Source organism: Nicotiana sylvestris, chromosome 3 (genome assembly GCF_000393655.2).
Source record: "Nicotiana sylvestris chromosome 3, ASM39365v2, whole genome shotgun sequence".
Taxonomy (NCBI): domain Eukaryota; kingdom Viridiplantae; phylum Streptophyta; class Magnoliopsida; order Solanales; family Solanaceae; genus Nicotiana; species Nicotiana sylvestris.
The window spans coordinates 15,765,306-15,783,089 of record NC_091059.1 but is presented as its reverse complement, the minus strand read 5'-3'; the positions used below and the strand labels follow the sequence as shown (position 1 = coordinate 15,783,089).

The 17,784-nt window shown below is 34.9% G+C and overlaps 1 protein-coding gene across 3 annotated transcripts in view; it reads right to left on the bottom strand.

Moving 5' to 3' along the window:
- Window positions 1-2,427: 2,427 nt before the first annotated feature.
- Window positions 2,428-17,784, bottom strand: part of LOC104220060 (uncharacterized) — a 38,731-nt gene continuing 23,374 nt past the window's right edge. The window contains exons 15-24 of one of the 3 annotated variants that reach the window (XM_070170672.1): window positions 8,081-8,244; window positions 7,067-7,236; window positions 6,851-6,908; window positions 6,694-6,766; window positions 4,772-4,873; window positions 4,533-4,629; window positions 4,327-4,455; window positions 4,029-4,258; window positions 3,766-3,906; window positions 2,428-2,990 (exon numbers count right to left, since the gene is read on the bottom strand). In XM_070170672.1, the coding sequence (XP_070026773.1) occupies window positions 2,808-2,990; window positions 3,766-3,906; window positions 4,029-4,258; window positions 4,327-4,455; window positions 4,533-4,629; window positions 4,772-4,873; window positions 6,694-6,766; window positions 6,851-6,908; window positions 7,067-7,236; window positions 8,081-8,244 (1,347 nt within the window). In that variant the 3' untranslated portion in view covers window positions 2,428-2,807. The remainder of the gene's footprint in view (window positions 2,991-3,765; window positions 3,907-4,028; window positions 4,259-4,326; window positions 4,456-4,532; window positions 4,630-4,771; window positions 4,874-6,693; window positions 6,767-6,850; window positions 6,909-7,066; window positions 7,237-8,080; window positions 8,245-17,784) is intronic. The other 2 variants (XM_070170673.1, XM_070170674.1) reach the window with 2 other exon arrangements.

The window sequence follows — 17,784 nt, the reverse complement described above, 5'->3', positions numbered from 1 at the left end:
GTGGCTGTTTTCACGGCTTGAAACCGTAACCTATATGTCATACGGAAACAGTTTTACAGTTGCTCCAAGGCTCCCCTTCCTGTAATTAGCTGTGTATACGAATCAACATATTCTATACCAAAAACACAAATGAGACAAAAGGAAATTTCACGTGCACATTGAAATACTCGATTTATCTGTTTTAAACTAAGATAGGTAATGAGAAATTTGTTAAGACTTTGTAGAAGACAAAAATGTGTAACAAACCTCTTGGCTAAACCAACAAAATCATGAATAGGCTATTTGGAATGAAACTCATTTGGGAGAGGATCTTGACCGTCGAATCTCCCTAGCGAAGGGTAATTTGATTCTCTTTGCAACTTTAATTTGAAAAGTGAAAGTTTAACCATAATTAATATTCAAAAGAAAAGGAGTGAAATTTTTTGTTAGAATTCTCAGAAGTATAGTTGTGTATGAAAAAGTTCCAGTGGCGCATTCCTTGTTGGGAATTCTAAAATCGACTTAACATGTTTTCCAATTCCCCTTTGACTAACCTTCTTTCAAATACACTTTGAGGTACCAAAATTTCCGTGTGTGCATCAATAAACATGCAATTCAACATTTCTTTTTTTTTTTTTCATAACCGTAGTGTCCAAACTAGCTTGCACTCACCTCGACTAATTCAACATACTATCTGTTATCTCCCACCAGCTAGGTCATACAAAAAAAAATCGATAAACCGCGTCAAATCGATAATCAGAGTCAAACCAGGAAAAAAACTGATTTTGATTTGGTTTGGTATTAGAAAAAATCCGACTATTATTGGTTTAGTTTGGTTTTAACTAAAATAAAGCCAAACCAACCCGATAGTACATTTATACAATTTTTAAAAATATTTTTATACATATAAATATTTATTGTAATATAATTTATAAATATTTCTTAAATTTTGTCACAGTTTTATCTTTTGACGTATTATTTCAAGTGTGGACTTAACATTCTTGAATGGTAAATAAATTTTATAGCTCATAAATATTGTAACTCAAACAAAGTTCAAATCAATACTAATGCTAACAAAAGAAATTCAATAATGGCGATAGTATTGGATATCTGTTTTTTAGTTTTACATTGTTTATAATGAAAATGCATAACTTAGTTTATTTTTTCTTTAGTGCTTGGTTATGTAATTAATAATACTTATTAGCTATGCTTATTTTAGCATGACCTATATAAAGTATTCTTAGATTATGTTAATTTTTATTATGGCTTATCAATTAGCAATATTTGATTTATGCAATTTTATTATTTTTTATTAAATATTTTAGTATAATGCTATGACTTATCTCATATTATTGTATTATTTTCTTGAAAAATACATTATATAATTGTATCTTACTAGGACTAAAGAAATATTTGGAGCATGAGTTGCATATTTTGTGTCACGAAGACTTTACCGGAAAAAATCCAAAAATCCGGAAAAAAAAAATGAAAAATACGAGAAAAATCAAGATTGAAAAATCTAACTTTGTTGGTTTGGTTTGGTTTATAGATTTAAAAACTCGACACCATTAGTTTGGTTTGATAATTGAAAAATCCAAACCAACCGGACCTATGTACACCCCTACCACCAGCATAGGTTAGAGGTATCCAGGATTTCAAGAACATGGACGCACCACTACTTTTAATATAGATGTTGGGTTTAACTATATAAATTTTTTAACAGTGACAACAAGTTGACGAGCAAATAATAATTAATATTATTAGCATTATTTATGTCCTAAGATGAGTTTACGTAATATAAAAACTATCAATAATGGTATCATTAGTCGCCAACTTTTGGAAAGTGAAAGTTTAACCATAATTAATATACAAAGAAAAGGAGTGAATTTTTTTATTGGAATTCTCAGAAGTATTGTTGTGTATGAAAAAGTTATTGTGGCGCATTCCTCGTTAGAAATTCTTAAATCCCGGACCCCGCGCATAGCGGAAACTTAGTACACCGGGCTGCCCTTTTTTTAATTTTCTAGTTCCCCTTCGACTAACCTACTTTCAAACAATCACTTTGAGGTACCAAAATTTCCGTATGTGTATGAATATCCATGCAATTCAACAATTTCCTTTTTTTTTTTTTTGGAATAACCATGGTGTCCGGACCAGCTTGGCGCATGCTTCAACTAATTTCACAGGCTACCTGCTACCTCCAACCAGCACAAGTACCAAGTAATACTGTTAAACCAAAACTTGAATAGATGGTAAAAGATCACCCATTATTTCCACCTCCGCCGGTATTTTATGGAAATAGAATAATTACCTCGTTTTCTATTATAGGTGTCCTAACAACAGGTTAGTCAAGTTTAGAATAATTTCTAACCTCAATTCTTCAACTTTAGGAAATAACAGCAGGCAATTGTCGAAGTACAGGATTAATATTATCAAATTACTATAATATAATTTTCCAAAAGCTAAATATATAAAGAAACGTCACTAGCTTATGCCACAATTCTGTTGAAACAAAGTAACCCCTACCTGGTGTTTACAATTTTGTTTTGGTAAAATAGGAAGAAACTACCATAGTATCCCAAGCTATTGAATTCACTGTACATTTGTAGCTGTACTTTACAAGTCAAGAGTATATAACTGAGGAGACAATGGCGGCAAGAAAACAGAAAAAAAACACCAAGTTTTTACACAGAGGTCAAGAGTATATAACTGAGGAGACAATGGCGGCAAGAAAACAGAAAAAAAACACCAAGTTTTTACACAGAGGTCAAGAGTATATAACTGAGGAGACAATGGCGGCAAGAAAACAGAAAAAAAACACCAAGTTTTTACACAGAGGTCAAACATAAAAGCAATCTCTGGCACATTTTCCGTACATCCAACGAAGGATCTGAAGAGCATATATCTTGAAGTAAGGCCCTAGCCTCCAGAAGGCCACCAGAAATGTTCTGTATAACCGTCTCTTCGCTCGCCATTAAAGATGCTAGTAACTTGGCACCAGCAATCCTTTCCTGGTGAATAATTAAACGACAAACTCGTTACGAAAAGTATGAAATTAACTCCCACAATAGGCTCCAACTATTACTAGGATAAACTTCTGTTTAGGTGATAGAAGCACCAGGGGCAATAATAAGGAAAACGGAAACCATAAAGAAAGGTAAGCCCTATGACGAATGTTAGCAGATAACAGCAAGCGATGACCCGTTTCAACCACATCAATAAAATCTGGAGGTGACACTTTCGGTTCCAGAGGGTCACACAGTGGGATGAAGGCACCAGATGGAGACTGACCGAAGATACTTTTCCACGAAAGCACCAAATCTACTCGTGTCCAAGGAGAGAACCTTAACCAGGACCAGAAAATTAGATGCTTTATACAAACTTGTCCTTTCAATTCCAAGGAAGAGCAAGTATTTTCAAAAGTTACTTTGCCTGTTTCTTTCACGGAGAAATTCATAATTGAGATTCAAGCTGAAATGAATAAGGCGACGAGAGAAAAATGGATGCCCATTTTAACACAAGAATTACATTTTCATGCAAATTGGTTCTACCTTGCGAAGTCGAATGTTTAATAAAGGGTTCATGTTGCATGGCATTTTCGCCATGGCGCACTACATAGTGGTACTTGTGCATGTGGGTACACCAGAGAGCAAGTAGCGCTTTGTATGCATAAAGTGAAGAGAGAGATAGTGGTTTAGGTACATAAATAGAGCAATGATTGAAAGCACAGCCAAAAAGTTCAAGATTAAACAAGTATAATTATAAATCAATAATTTTCAAAAATACCTTCTCTGATCCTTCTCTAAGCGACTTTATCGACGCTTTGAGAAGATCGGAAGAGTAAGGAAGAACTAGAGACTTTAGATGGTACACCATTGAGAAGAATACTTGGATACATGCAGCCCTGACTTCTGAATCTGCAATTTCCTGGAAAAATTGCAAGGGTTAGAAACCGACTAGAGTTGCCAATATCAGTCATCACCCAAAATAATGATACTGATGATAATTAACGAAATGAAATAGGTGATAAATACATAAGTGTAGAACACCTTGACAGAATGGAGGATACAAGGAAGAATTTTCGAAACAAATGGTTTCTTGCTAGCACGAGGAACCTTTTGACAAGCACTAATCAGCACATTTGCCATGCACAACCGAAAAGAGAGGTGGGCTTTTGGCACCTCATCTCTACCCAACTTCAACGAAATAATGGTATCTTCATCACAAGCCAACTGGTGGATCACGTAACTGCAGACTGAGCCTTTTGCGACAGAATCCCCTGCATATGTCCACTAGTCTCTTAGCATAGCAGCAAAAGGTTGCTTGCATAAACTTAAAAGAAACGACCTAAAGAGACAATGCTCTGCTCAAAACAAGCCTCACTCGATGTTGAGTTCTTGACAGCTTTTGAGGCTTGCAATTCAGTGCACAGCATCAATGCTAGACAGTCAATGCAACCATGTTGTGCCTTTGAAACTGAAGGAAAAAAAATCTAACAGTGAAAAACAATTAAGAATTGACATGAGTAGTGTAGAGAATCATTAGTTACTTACTATCATCCCCATCCACTGAAGGCCATAATAAGACAGTCTCTATTGCCTTCCTTATCTGCAAAACGTCAGGATGCGCATATGCATCTGTGCCTCTTACCTATTGTCCAGAATGTTTGATGGACAATAAGGATTAGGACCCCAGCAGATAGCAATATGTAGGTAGTAAGAGGGAACCATCAGAAACTTAAAAGTTCAACACGTGTCAAAAGCTTTATAACTGTCATAAGAAAGATTATTACCAAGAGAGATGTGCAAGTTGAAAATAGACAAGCTTTTATCTTCAGTAAATCTTTGGAATTAGAGGCATTTTTCAGCTGATATGACATTATTGGAATGAGAACCTGCAGAATACAGAGGCAGCAAATGTTGATGTTAACTATTGCAGAATTGGGGGAAAACTCAGAGCATATGAGGACTTGGGACTATATAATAGATTAGAAATAACAGTTTTTTTTTTTTTTGATGGGTAAATAATATATTATATAAATATTTGCACTAAGCCAGTGCAACAGGCGTAATTACAGGTTGTGCAAATCAACAATTGCGCAATAACAGTTAAATGCATACAATCAACACTTTAAACAGAGGGACAACTTTTCCCTGCTATAGCTGTTAAAATTTATGATGTTACTATGATTTGTGATCACTATAAATGCTGCAGCAGTTGACCGGAGTATAAAATTTTAGAGAGGAGTGAGAGAGCAGTATATATTATAAAGCAGGCCAGGTAGCAGATATTAGAATAGTTGGATAGAAGACTGTGTAGACCCAAAATGACCATTTCTATGTGAGGCAGTTACTGGTTGATAGTTCACCAACTCATACAACTTAGAATTATAATGATCACTATATGCATTTAACACAGATGATTGTTGCCTCCCGTTTTGATGCTATTGGAGCATCCAACATCATATTCATGGCTCACACTACCTAAACCCCAGCCAGGTGTATAACATGCAAGAAAATATAACTGTATAATAAATGCAGGACATAAGACTAGTAGAAAGGTACACCCTAACCAAGTGTTTTTAAAAGTGAAAAGCACAAAAACATGACAATGTTCACGGGGGCTCGAAGCAAAAATTGAAAAGTGAAGCGCACGCTTCTTTCAGGTGCAGCATAGGAAAAAATAACCAACAAAAAATACCAAACATATTATATTTACTATAGTAATCAAATTGCAATTATGATAATTAATTTCAGAATCTAATATACAAAACAATGTCGTAATTAATCTAGCTCCTCAAAGTTGAGAGCGGAAAAACCAAGCGCTTTTTGTTTGGATCAATTCGCGTGTCATTGTTTGAAGCACACATTTAATTGAAGAACATGGTTTCATCTATGAAGCGATAACCCCTCGCTTCGCGTCACTTCCTCGCTTTAAGCGATGAAATGATGGCATTTAATAACATTTCCCTAACCTTGGGACCTCAAACCCAGGGCTTTGGAGATGGTAGACCATATGGGATGGTAAATGGCACAACTTTATACTATTTAGCATGAGGTCGTGGGCCGATGAATAAGAAAAACATGACCCCTGTGAGCCTTATCTAAAAGGTAAAGACAAACTACTTGACTACTGGAGAACCATGGCCATTAACTTTCTAGATAATAAACATACCTTCTTTAATCATATGATCTACATGGTATCCGCAGCAATAGGTTTGGTGAATTTGCAATCTAAAAACGTTCTGACCATGTAAATTACCAAGATTTAGCACTATATCTATTATACTGCACATACATCCATTTAGCAATTTTTCGAGTCAACTTCTGGCGCGTTAATAGTTGCATGTCTTCAATCCCCTCAACCACAGAGTGACCAGATAAGAGTTGAAAGAATGATCTCTCAGCTGTTGTAAATCATCATTCTGAAAGCAATGGTGCGTACTTTTACCCTAAGTATGTGTCAACTCTTGGCATCTCATACTTATCACCAATGCCTTTTCAAAGAGTCAAAGCTAGTGTTTTCTACATTCAACAATTCAAGCGGGCAAAGAAACTTTAGAGTCACGTAAAGTTTGCACTCTGGAGGAGTAACAGTATGCAGCATTTTTAGTCATTTTAGTCACCACATGCAGCATTTTGAGTTATTTTATTCCCCTCTTAGGATTCTGGAGTTGCTGTATATTAGGGTTAAATAAGGGACAATAATACACACCTTTGGGTGAATTCTCCCACACAGCTCAGCTGCAAGTCTTCGAACATCATCATATTCAGAGTTGCTCAATGCCCTGAAGCAAAGAGCACCATGGAGAAATGAAGAAATTTCAAAACATGGTAATTCACAAACCAAAAAAATTAGCTTCTGGGAGTACCTGTTGATCAGAAGTCCAGCCACACATTCAGTGCTTTGAGTTCCCAAGCATTCATCATCTGGAGGTAATGCCGGTTAAATTTGTGGATTTTGGGAAGACATTTAGGGGAAAAAGAAAAGGGGGGGAGGGGGGGTGAGGCTTTACAGCAAAGTGGGCTATAAGACGAGGGTTAGAATAAAAACAAAATAGGTTATAACTAAAAGCACCAGAGTGTACCATGTGTAGCCAGTTTGGTTGGAAGTTCATCATAGAAAGCATATGAGTTGAGATCGTCGAATACTCGTAAGGGAAGCAACCTCACTATGAGAAATGGGCAGAGACGATTAAAAAGATCGAGCTGCCGTTCTGCAGCATCATAGTTTGGATGTGCACCCTCATCAAGGCTGCTGGAAATAGAGTCAATATGACATGCAAGCTATTTATTTGGATCAACTGTACATCCAAATGTCTAGGAAATAAAAATTCCAAATAATATAGACTTGTTCATTTATGCAGTGAGAATTCTCATCCTATTCCAAATAAATAGCTTGCATGTTCGCTGCACAGTCTATAAACTTGGTAAACAAATAAAATAAAACCGTAACAGGAAACAGGTAGGTAATCATAGGCTAAATACCATCTCTATATTAATAAGATAAGTAAATAGCCTATCACTAAATACAGAATATCCTAAGATATCCTATATGTCGTCAAAAGTGAAAAGCTCTAAAAGGCGCTCCAGATCGATTGGGGCTTTAAGCGCAAATAAAGTGCGGGCTTGATTAAAAAAAGGTTAACTAAGGAAAAAAAATAAAAATACATATGTAATTACAGAAAAAAAGAAACAAATTCACTGCTAATGTTTTCCTCAGAAACTAATACACTTATTTGCTAATAATATTTGTTGCTTAGTATTGTCCAGTTTAAGATAGAACCCATGGGCATTGAGTTGCACGCCTTAGTGCATTGCCTACACCGAAGCGCAACTTAAGTGAGGCGAAGCGCCCTCCTTGAGCTTTTATGAGCTTCAGGGCTAAAACGCGCCTTAAATGAGCCTTTGACAACACTGATAATATTCAATAAGATATTTTTCTCATTTAAGTACAATGAATCTAGACATGGATGAGTCTAATTAAATATACTCTTGATATTGCAACACTAACAAAAGAAGCCACCGGGACCAAAGAAATGCTATAACAGGTAGTTACTTCCTAAAGTATAGGAGTAGGAAAGAGAAGAGGAACAACTCACTCCTTCTGCCTTCTTGTGTAAGAAATAATCTGTTGAAAGACAAAATCTGCTGCACTTGCCAAGTGCTCGCTTATGAAACTCAAGAACCTGACTATTACTGCATTTGATGGCTCAGCAAAAAGCTTATCTATCAAGGGTCCAATCATCACCTTCCAATCTTCAACCTACAATAGGCTCAAATTAGGTATGTCCAAGTGAGATGTGAAGAAATGCAATGCCCTCTGCAAGTAGTGCATCTGTTCATTGAATAACAAAATAAGCCTAATGAAAAGACTCTGCCTAGCCATACATCCATCCTAGTTAATACCTTGCCGTAAATTTTAGCCTTATGCACACCGGACAAAGAGAGTACAAGGAAAAAAAAAGAAACAGCTAGCAAAGATCAAATCAACTGTAGTAGCTTTTTCCTGGTTCTAGGTGCAAAAGAGTACTGATGACAACATATGACAGGTTTCAAGTGGGAGATAAATTACATCAACCAAGAGCTGATAAATTATCAAAGCAACACAAGCAAATTCGAAGAAGTTAGCCCAAGGTAATAAGCCTTCTGGAAGCTGCAGTTGACATTTCTAAATCACTTTATGGAGGATTCAATAAGTACTTGCCCACCCAAAAATCCTTGAAAAAGAACGAGAATGAAAACTGATAAATTAGAGAAATGACAAAACAGAATTATATTATATTATATCAACAATAAATTGATTTCTCAAAACAATTATCTGGGTTTGTATGTAAAAATTTTAGGAGAACATATTGGTTCTCTTGATAAAAAACTTGATGATTTGACTATTTTAATAAAAGAAATGGGTACTAAGAAAGGACCAACTGATATTGCCTCCACTTCAGGAAGTAAAACAGTTGATCAAAACATTCTTACTCATATTCAAAGACCTCCTGAGATTCAGGATTTTAAATTTAAATCTCTTGATGACTTAGCTCAGCTTTTAGATAAAAAGCTTTCTGGTTTAAATATTAGACCTATTGATTTATCAAAAAAAATTGCTGATAAAATTGAGACCGTTTCTGATTATAAAACCGAGATATGGTCAGAGTTTAATAAACTCAAAGGTATAGTTAAACCAAATAATAGGTATGCTGACAAACCAAGGATGCAAACTTATTATTATCTCCGTCCTACTCCTCAAGATGTGTTGATTGAGGAACGAGATTGGAATCAGACTAATACGTCTTATAGCGGTTCCGAAATTTATGAATGGAATCTTGATGGTTTAACTGATAGACAATTAACCATTCTCGTACACAGAATGCTTATGTATTCGACTATCTGTAAAAGTGTTAAAAATACAGATAGAACTATTTGCAAAATGATTATTGCAGGATTTACTGGCCAACTTCGTGGCTGGTGGGATAATCATTTATCTGTAGAGGAAAAGGCTTTCGTCATAAATGCTACTGCAACCGACGAAGGTGTTGATAACATAGGAATGGCTCTAGTAGTGGGTAGAGAAGATGCAGTTTATACCCTTATCCTTACAATCTTAGAACATTTCAATGGTAGATTTACCTCAAATCATGAGACCATCCGAACTTTACTTAATGGACTTAGATGTAAGACCCTTAGTGAATTTAGATGGTATAAAGATACTTTTATGAGTAGAGTTATGGAACTACCCGAGAATAAATATGAGCATTGGAAAGCCAAGTTTATAGACGGCCTCCCTTCCTTATTTGCTGAAAGAGTAAGGGATGTGTTAAGGGGTAGTTACGGTGAAATTCAGTATAATAATTATACCTATGGTAAACTTATTGGAGTGTGTACACAAGAAGGATTGAAATTGTGTAATGAGCTAAGGCTTTCTAGACAGCTTAAGATTGATAAGCTTAAAGAGAAATCCCAATTAGGTGACTTCTGTACCCAGTTCGGTTTACCCGGAACTTCTACTCAAAGTAGGAAGAAGAAAAACAGATATCATAGGTATCCTTACCCGGATAGCTCGTATAAGAAAAAGAGGTCTAGATATAGGACTAAGGAAGAACGTGATACTAGAAAAGCGCATCGGAAATCTACTCGATTTACGAAGAATAGATCTAAAAGAGATCTCGCTGATATTAAGTGTGGAAAGTTTGGTCATATTTCTCCAAATTGCAAGCTTCAAAAGCTGAAAACCTTAGAACTCGATGATGAGTTACGCGATAAGGTTTATGGCTTGTTATATACTTCAGGATCAGAATCTGACTATTACTCTGAGACTGAATCTGAAGACGAAGTTGAGTTAATTGATTTTTCTGATAATGATAAAAATATTGATACTTCTTGCACTGCTTGCAAATGTGATATTTGTACTTGTGATAGTGACGAATTTTATAAATTACAATCACAATTTCATAATCCAAATATGAAAACTATTACATCTGATAATGTAATAGAACTTTTAAAAGAAGTTACTGATGAAAAACTTCGTAAAAAAATTATTAATTTAGCTGCAAGTTCTAATTCTAGTAGTTCAAAACCTTTTGAAAAATACAAAAACGAATTTGAACATTTTGCACCTTATTCTTTATCTGAAATTAATAGACGACTTCAAAAGTCCAGTACGCCTAGCAGAGATACTTCTTTTGATGATTTAAAAGAAAGAAATTGAGAATTTGAAAAGGGATATTAAGTCTCTTAAGCAAAATCAAATGATTTGCGATCACCGAATTACTCAAATTGAGAAAAATAATTCTCTACCTGAATTTTCGACTAAAGAAATTTCTGAATCTTCTAATGATAAAGGGAAAGAAATTTCTGATCTAACTGAAGAAAATTCTGATCTGTTTTTAGGTATGATGCAGATTATTACTGCACATAAGTGGTATATTAAATGTACTATTTTGATCGATAATAATTTTTCTATAACTGATATAGCTATGATTGATAGTGGTGCTGATGTAAGCTGTATCCAGGAAGGATTAATTCCAACTAAATATTTTCAAAAGACCACTCATTTGGTTAAATCCGCTTCTGGTCATGCTTTAGATATAGAGTACAAACTGCCAAATACCCATATTTGCCAAAATAAAGTCTGTATTTCTCATTTCTTCTTTTTGGTAAAACACCAGTTATACCCTCCAATTATACTTGGAACCCCTTTTATTAATGCTATTTATCCGTTCAATAATATAGATGAACATGGTTTTTCTGCTACTTATCAAGATAAAAAGATAAGTTATTCTTTTGTTACAGATCCCGTAACTAGAGATATTAATGCCTTGATTAATATGAAACAAAGGCATGTTGATTCATTACAATTAGAAATTCTTAGCATGAATATATTCGATACTTTACAGTCTGCTAAAGTTCAGCAAAAGATTAAATTGATTGCTGAAAAGATGGCTGTTGATGTTTGCGCCGATCACCCTAGTGCCTTTTGGAACCGGAAAAGGCATATTGTAACTCTTCCTTACGAAGAAAACTTCTCTGAGGATGATATTCCTACTAAATCTCGACCTTGCCAGATGAATGCTGAACTAGTTGAATTCTGCAAAAACGAGATTGATAGTTTGTTACAAAAGGGTTTGATAAAACCCTCAAAATCTCCTTGGTCATGTTCTGCCTTTTATGTTAATAATGTGGCAGAAAAGGAACGAGGTATCCCTCGCTTAGTTATAAATTATAAACCATTAAATATAATCTAAAATGGATTAGATATCCTATCCCCAATAAAAGGGACTTGCTATCTAGGTTATATAACGCCAATATATTTTCAAAATTTGATTTAAAATCTGGTTATTGGCAAATTCAAGTCTTTAAAGAGCATACTTATAGAACTGCTTTCAATGTTCATTTGGGCAATATGAATGGAATGTTATGCCATTTGGTTTAAAAATGCCCCTTCTGAATTTCAGAAAATTATGAATGATATTTTTAACCCTTATCTAGATTTTGTCATCGTTTATATTGACGACATATTAGTATTTTCTAAAACTTTGGAGATGCATATTAAGCATCTTGATATTTTTAAGAAAATTGTTACACAAAACGGTTTAGTAATTTCTAAACCAAAGATGAGTCTATTCCAAACGAATGTTCGTTTTTTGGGTCATAATATTTGCCAGGGAAAAATTACCCCAATACAAAGATCAATTGATTTTGCCTCGAAATTTCCTGATGTTATTACTGACAGGACTCAATTACAAAGATTTTTGGGAAGTTTGAATTATATATCCCCTTTCTACAAAAGTTTATCACGAGATCTAGCTCCTCTATACGATAGGCTGAAAAAGGATCATAGACGGCCTTGGACTGACCAGCATACTGCGTTAGTCAAAAGTATTAAACAGCGTGTTAAATCTCTACCTTGTTTAACCCTTGCTAATCCTACTTGGCAAAAGGTTATCGAGACAGATGCGTCTAATGTTGGCTATGGAGGGATTTTAAAACAAGTGAATCCCAACAATAAGAGTGAATACCTAATAAGATTTCACTCTGGTAAATGGACCGAAGCCCAGAAGAAATATGCTACTGTGGCACATGAAATGTTAACAATTGTTAAATGTGTTTTAAAATTTCAAGACGACTTGTATAACCAAAAGTTTTTGATAAAAACTGATGCTCAATCTGTTAAATATATGTTTGACAAAGATTTTAAGCACGATGCTTCTAAATTAATATTTGCTAAATGGCAGGCTCAGCTGGCGCCTTTCGATTTTGAAATACAATACAAAAAAGGAATTGATAATTCCCTTCCGGATTTCCTATCCCGGGAATATTTAGAATAAAATATGAGTTATTATACCATGATTTTAGATGATAAGGTGTTAATCACTATTCTTAAAGTGATTAATTTAAACAGAGACTTAAAGGGTCTCATACTTGATAAAATTATGGCTGACACTATTAATAATATTGAAGAAGAATGCTCTAATTTTAATGAAGTTACTAATATTCTTCAAAAAATTGAAAATGAATTCCCCAGCCAGGATTATATCGGCGATAGAATTATGATATCTTTTTAATTACTAATGACTTGCTATTTATGCAGAATGGACCCTTCATGGGCCACCAGGGGCAGAGGTAGGGGAAGATCTTCCCCTAGTAGGACTTACTCTCAAGGATCGTCATACGGATCCTCATCAAATTCTCCAGTAATACAAAGAGGAAAAAAGAGTTTGATAAACTCAAAGGTACCTCATACAGGTGAATCATCAGGACATTCTATACATCTGGAAGATATTCCAGAAGATAGTCCTTTATATTGACATCTGCAAGCTTATTTGGCATCCAAAAAGCAAAGTGATACTTTTGCTTCAATTGCTAAAGAAGAAGACAACGATGATATCAAGTCATACAAAAAATTACCAAAGAAAGAAATGATATTTCTCCTTGAAAATTCTGAGATTCAGAGAAAAGAAGAACCATGGAAAATATTCCAGAGATATCTGATTAATGGATTATACTACCCGGGTGAATCATATAAAACCCGCACTTATTATGAGACTATCCTAATCAGTACAGGTAGTGCAGAATTTCAGCACTTTTCGGGTTATAACACAAATGAAAACGTTTATAACTTTTCAAAAGTCATTATCAAACAGATTATATCTGTTGAAGAATGGGGAATTTCAACAATGAAAGAAAGGCAGATAAGCCTTAATAAATCACCTATGAGTTTTACTTATTGGGATTATATCCAAGCATTTGATAGGGTGCTTTATTATAATAATGAGAGACATAAACATACTTGGTTTATCAAAGTATGTGCAAAGGTATTTACAGGACCTATCCCTAACTGGTTTTTAAACTGGTGGTCATACCACGGTCCCACAACAAAAATTCTTCCAGAACCATTCCTTAAGTTATACAAAGAATGGGCAAAAGTTTCACCGTTCCTAACCGAGTTATATCACGCAGATCATATCTGTTACCTAGAAAAAATTGATCAAATCTACTTCTTTATTGAATTCTCTATCCCCTGGATTCATAAATGGACTCCTGAATTAGGTTTTACGGAAGAACAAATCCCTTGTTTATATAGGGTATTTTACAACAATTTTTGGGACAAATTGATGAAGACTGATCCCAAAACAAAAACATTATATGGACAAGAATTATTGGATTCTATTAAAACACAAATCCAAATATATATAACGACCCCTCAAAAGAAGATGATAGAAGAGAGCACAGTTAAACATATTGCTCGAAGAATCTCAATTCAAGAAGGAGATAAAATTGATTTGATAAATAAATACTTGGAAGAAGTAAAAAGAAACTTGCTTCTGGATCAGTGCGAAAAATCAGACACTTCAATGCGAAGTGAAACAAGTGGTGATGACCTCGTGGAAAATACACAACCAATACAGCCAGAGATAATATTATCTGACAGAGATATAGAAAAGGTGGAAGATTTCCTCCAACAAATGCACAATTTGGACAAGAAAAAGACTTGACAGCTTACCAGCCGCCAGGACCCACTCAACAGTAGATTCACTGTTCATCCACAGTAGAAACATTGTTCAACAACAGTAGAAACACTGTGTAGGGGCCTAGATGTGGGACCCAATTTACTATTTTAGATTCTTTTTTTTGTTATAAAAGAAGACTTCTTCATTTGAAGAAGCAAGAGTCGGAACCCCCTCTCTCTCTCTACTCTCTCTCAACTCCTTTTGTAAAGACTTAGCTTATTAGTTTGTAAATCAGTTGAAGATTAATAAAAGTTTTGAAGTTCAGTTCATCTTCAGGGCCTTGCTTCTCGGCCTTCAAGGTATTTATTCTATTTCTTTTTAGTATTTTATATACTTAGTTTCTCTCCCAGCCGTGACTATGTCCGGCTAAACGGATTCATATCTATGTTGAAGAACTAATTTCTCTTGCATATTAACCATGAAGAATCCAGACTCTTTCAAAATATAAAGAAATTTTAATATAGTTTCTTGGCTTGGTTCCAAGATGGTGGTACAGTCGACTCTGGTACTACTCTTATTGGCTTTGCCTTAGTGGCTACGTCTAGCCAGCTGTGACATTAAAGCCCGCTGAAGTTGTCAAAAGGGCTATCCCTTTCACAGTTAGAACTGCTAGACACATGGGCTCAATAAGAGTATGTATCGGACCTAGACAGGCCCCTTGCTTGGGTAAAAGAATATAGATCCTTCCATACAGTCATTAAACTATAATAGAATTCCCGTATATTTCGAATCTTTATTGGTCGTGCGGACTACCGCCAACCTTCAAAGGTACTGAAGCAGCTAGATCTGGATGGCCGTGCGGACTACCGCCCGCCTACCCTGATCCTGGTCCGCACAAGGTTTATATTCGAAATATGCATACTCTTATTGAGCCCATGTGTCTGGATTCTTCATGGTTAATATGCAAGAGAAATTAGTTCTTCAACATAGATATGAATCCGTTTAGCCGGACATAGTCACGGCTGGGGAGAGAAACTAAGTATATAAAATACTAAAAAGAAATAGAATAAATACCTCGAAGGCCGAGAAGCAAGGCCCTGAAGATGAACTGAACTTCAAAATTTTTATTAATCTTCAACTGATTTACAAACTAATAAGCTAAGTCTTTACAAAGGGAGTTGAGAGAGAGTAGAGAGAGAGGGGGTTCCGACTCTTGCTTCTTCAAATGAAGAAGTCTTCTTTTATAACAAAAAAAAGAATCTAAAATAGTAAATTGGGTCCCACATCTAGGCCCCTACACAGTGTTTCTACTGTTGTTGAACAATGTTTCTACTGTGGATGAACAGTGAATCTACTGTTGAGTGGGTCCTGGCGGCTGGTAAGCTGTCAAGTCTTTTTCTTGTCCAAATTGTGCATTTGTTGGAGGAAATCTTCCACCTTTTCTATATCTCTGTCAGATAATATTATCTCTGGCTGTATTGGTTGTGTATTTTCCACGAGGTCATCACCACTTGTTTCACTTCGCATTGAAGTGTCTGATTTTTCGCACTGATCCAGAAGCAAGTTTCTTTTTACTTCTTCCAAGTATTTATTTATCAAATCAATTTTATCTCCTTCTTGAATTGAGATTCTTCGAGCAATATGTTTAACTGTGCTCTCTTCTATCATCTTCTTTTGAGGGGTCGTTATATATATTTGGATTTGTGTTTTAATAGAATCCAATAATTCTTGTCCATATAATGTTTTTGTTTTGGGATCAGTCTTCATCAATTTGTCCCAAAAATTGTTGTAAAATACCCTATATAAACAAGGGATTTGTTCTTCCGTAAAACCTAATTCAGGAGTCCATTTATGAATCCAGGGGATAGAGAATTCAATAAAGAAGTAGATTTGATCAATTTTTTCTAGGTAACAGATATGATCTGCGTGATATAACTCGGTTAGGAACGGTGAAACTTTTGCCCATTCTTTGTATAACTTAAGGAATGGTTCTGGAAGAATTTTTGTTGTGGGACCGTGGTATGACCACCAGTTTAAAAACCAGTTAGGGATAGGTCCTGTAAATACCTTTGCACATACTTTGATAAACCAAGTATGTTTATGTCTCTCATTATTATAATAAAGCACCCTATCAAATGCTTGGATATAATCCCAATAAGTAAAACTCATAGGTGATTTATTAAGGCTTATCTGCCTTTCTTTCATTGTTGAAATTCCCCATTCTTCAACAGATATAATCTGTTTGATAATGACTTTTGAAAAGTTATAAACGTTTTCATTTGTGTTATAACCCGAAAAGTGCTGAAATTCTGCACTACCTGTACTGATTAGGATAGTCTCATAATAAGTGCGGGTTTTATATGATTCACCCGGGTAGTATAATCCATTAATCAGATATCTCTGGAATATTTTCCATGGTTCTTCTTTTCTCTGAATCTCAGAATTTTCAAGGAGAAATATCATTTCTTTCTTTGGTAATTTTTTGTATGACTTGATATCATCGTTGTCTTCTTCTTTAGCAATTGAAGCAAAAGTATCACTTTGCTTTTTGGATGCCAAATAAGCTTGCAGATGTCAATATAAAGGACTATCTTCTGGAATATCTTCCAGATGTATAGAATGTCCTGATGATTCACCTGTATGAGGTACCTTTGAGTTTATCAAACTCTTTTTTCCTCTTTGTATTACTGGAGAATTTGATGAGGATCCGTATGACGATCCTTGAGAGTAAGTCCTACTAGGGGAAGATCTTCCCCTACCTCTGCCCCTGGTGGCCCATGAAGGGTCCATTCTGCATAAATAGCAAGTCATTAGTAATTAAAAAAGATATCATAATTCTATCGCCGATATAATCCTGGCTGGGGAATTCATTTTCAATTTTTTGAAGAATATTAGTAACTTCATTAAAATTAGAGCATTCTTCTTCAATATTATTAATAGTGTCAGCCATAATTTTATCAAGTATGAGACCCTTTAAGTCTCTGTTTAAATTAATCACTTTAAGAATAGTGATTAACACCTTATCATCTAAAATCATGGTATAATAACTCATATTTTATTCTAAATATTCCCGGGATAGGAAATCCGGAAGGGAATTATCAATTCCTTTTTTGTATTGTATTTCAAAATCGAAAGGCGCCAGCTGAGCCTGCCATTTAGCAAATATTAATTTAGAAGCATCGTGCTTAAAATCTTTGTCAAACATATATTTAACAGATTGAGCATCAGTTTTTATCAAAAACTTTTGGTTATACAAGTCGTCTTGAAATTTTAAAACACATTTAACAATTGTTAACATTTCATGTGCCACAGTAGCATATTTCTTCTGGGCTTCGGTCCATTTACCAGAGTGAAATCTT